This window comes from Bison bison, unplaced genomic scaffold, assembly GCF_000754665.1.
Source record: "Bison bison bison isolate TAMUID 2011002044 unplaced genomic scaffold, Bison_UMD1.0 scf7180017864215, whole genome shotgun sequence".
NCBI lineage: Eukaryota > Metazoa > Chordata > Mammalia > Artiodactyla > Bovidae > Bison > Bison bison.
The window spans coordinates 1,446,375-1,448,697 of NW_011494787.1; the positions used below are offsets into that span (position 1 = coordinate 1,446,375).

Below are 2,323 nucleotides of genomic sequence, written 5' to 3' on the forward strand. Positions count from 1 at the left end.
AAGGCTCTTGAGAGTCCCTTGGACTGCAAGGAGATCCAACCAGTCCATTCTGAAGGAGATCAGCCCTGGGGTTTCTTTGGAAGGAATGATGCTAAAACTGAAACTCCAGTACTTTGGCCACCTCATGCGAAGAATTGACTCATTGGAAAAGACTCTGATTCTGGGAGGGATTGGGGGCAGGAGGAGAAGGGGACCACAGAGGATGAGATGGCTGGATGGCATCACTGACTCGATGGACGTGAGTCTGAGTGTACTCTGGGAGTTGATGATGGACAGGGAGGCCTGGCGTGCTGCGATTCATGGGGTCGCAAAGAGTCGGACACGACTGAGCAACTGAACTGAACTGAACTGAATATGTTCTAGACTCATTCCGTTCTTCATTATCTTCCCCTTCACAAGTTACATTGCTCAGTCAGTATAAGTACTAGCTGAGGTAGCCCATCATTCTCATCCTTTACAGCAGTGCAAAGCTTTTAATTTTTTAAATTTAATTATTCCTGTTACATAAATTTAGCAGATTACATTGACAATATCTAAAATTAGTTATATAATCTTTACCCCTTTTGCTTTTTCAGATTTATGGACAAGAAGTTATCATGTAAGTCTTCTTGGTTTTCTATTTTCAGGTGTTTTTTGAATATTAAATTAGTTTTTACATCTGCTTTGGTAGTATATTTTATTATTATATTAATAATGTTTTGAGAAACTTTATAAAAATTCAAAGCACACAGATCTCTAATTCACATCCATTTAAGCAAGCAGGTTTATCAGAATTCTAACTAGATAGCTTTATTTTCTTAATTTCTGATATTTAGTAAGTTTCACAGTATTTCATACTTTTATTTCATATAAGCTTTCTCTCACTTTGATAAAAATTAACATGATTTTCTATTTTATATTTGAAAACGTAACCTTTTTTCCTTTAAACAAAGAACAGATAAGGAATAAAAATCTGACCTGCACAGAACTCAAAGTATGTAGGGGTTAAGACCATGGCTTTAGAAACAAGCAGCCTTCGGTTTGAATTCCAGCCTTCATTTTGAATTCCCTACAGTAACTGTGTAATCTTGAATCAGTTACTTAAAAATATTATAATTCAGTTGCTTCATAAAAAGTCAGGATGATTCTACTTTATAGGATTCCTGTAAGTTTAAATGTGGAGGTAAATGTACAATGCTTAGCTCAGTGCTTGGCATATAGTAAAGATATATCAGGGTTTTCTCTCACTTGATTTTTAATGAGTAGTTTAGTTGATAGTTAACGGTCAGCTTTATTAAATTCCTTTTTCCTTTTACATAGTGAAATTAAATGGTGGCAGACATGTCCAAGGAATATTGCGGGGATTTGATCCCTTTATGAATCTTGTGATAGATGAATGTGTGGAGATGGCAACTAGTGGGCAACAGAACAATATTGGAATGGTGGTAAGTACAAATACAAGATCTCTCTTAGAGATTTCATTTTTCTTTTGGATTAAACATTAGCATCCCTTCTATCCAGCTCTTGGATTAAACTGCAGTTAGGCAAATTACAGGCAAGATTAGATATTCCAACCCCCTTTTAGTTTAACTTCCTTTTAGTTTAACTTATGGAGGTTATTCAACTGTGGTAATACCCCAGTTACCTGTAGGTTAGATCTGAGTCTTACACAGAATCCACTGAGGTCCTTGGACTTGAAATAGCTGTTGGAATTATTTTTGTGTTTTATTCTATAATGAGGCCCATACTGTTCCTTCATTAGAGCCATAGTGAAGTCACTCAGTCATGTCCAACTCTTTGCAACCCCACGGACTGTAGCCTGCCAGGCTTCTCCATCCATGGGATTTTCCAGGGAAGATTACTGGAGTGGGTTGCCATTTCCTTCTCCAGGGAATCATCTGACCCAGGGATTGAACCCCCAGGTCTCCTGCATTGCAGGTAGATGCTTTACCATCTGAGCCACCAGGGAAGCCTCTTCATTAGAGTAGTAGTATAGAGGGTTTTCAGGTTCCCCAATTATGCTGAGTCCACCTCAAAGCAGTTGAAACTATCTCTAAGGGTGCTGCTGCTGCTAAGTCACTTCAGTCGTGTCTGACTCTGTGTGACCCCATAGACGGCAGCCTACCAGGCTCCGCCATCCCTGGGATTCTCCAGGCAAGAACACTGGAGTGGGTTGCCATTTCCTTCTCCAGTGCATGAAAGTGAAAAGTGAAAGTGAAGTCACTCAGTTGAGTCCGACCCTCAGCGACCCCATGGACTGCAGCCCACCAGGCTCCTCCGTCCATGGGATTTTCCAGGCCAGGAGTACTGGAGTGGGGTGCCATTGCCTTCTCCAGTCTAACCC

General features: G+C 40.1%; 1 protein-coding gene across 1 annotated transcript in view; it reads left to right on the plus strand.

Annotated features, from left to right (window-relative positions):
- SNRPG (small nuclear ribonucleoprotein polypeptide G) overlaps positions 1-2,323 on the plus strand; it is an 8,862-nt gene that overhangs the window by 3,208 nt on the left and 3,331 nt on the right. The window contains exons 2-3 of the mRNA XM_010845287.1: positions 576-598; positions 1,300-1,424. Coding sequence (XP_010843589.1) covers positions 576-598; positions 1,300-1,424 — 148 coding nt within the window. The remainder of the gene's footprint in view (positions 1-575; positions 599-1,299; positions 1,425-2,323) is intronic.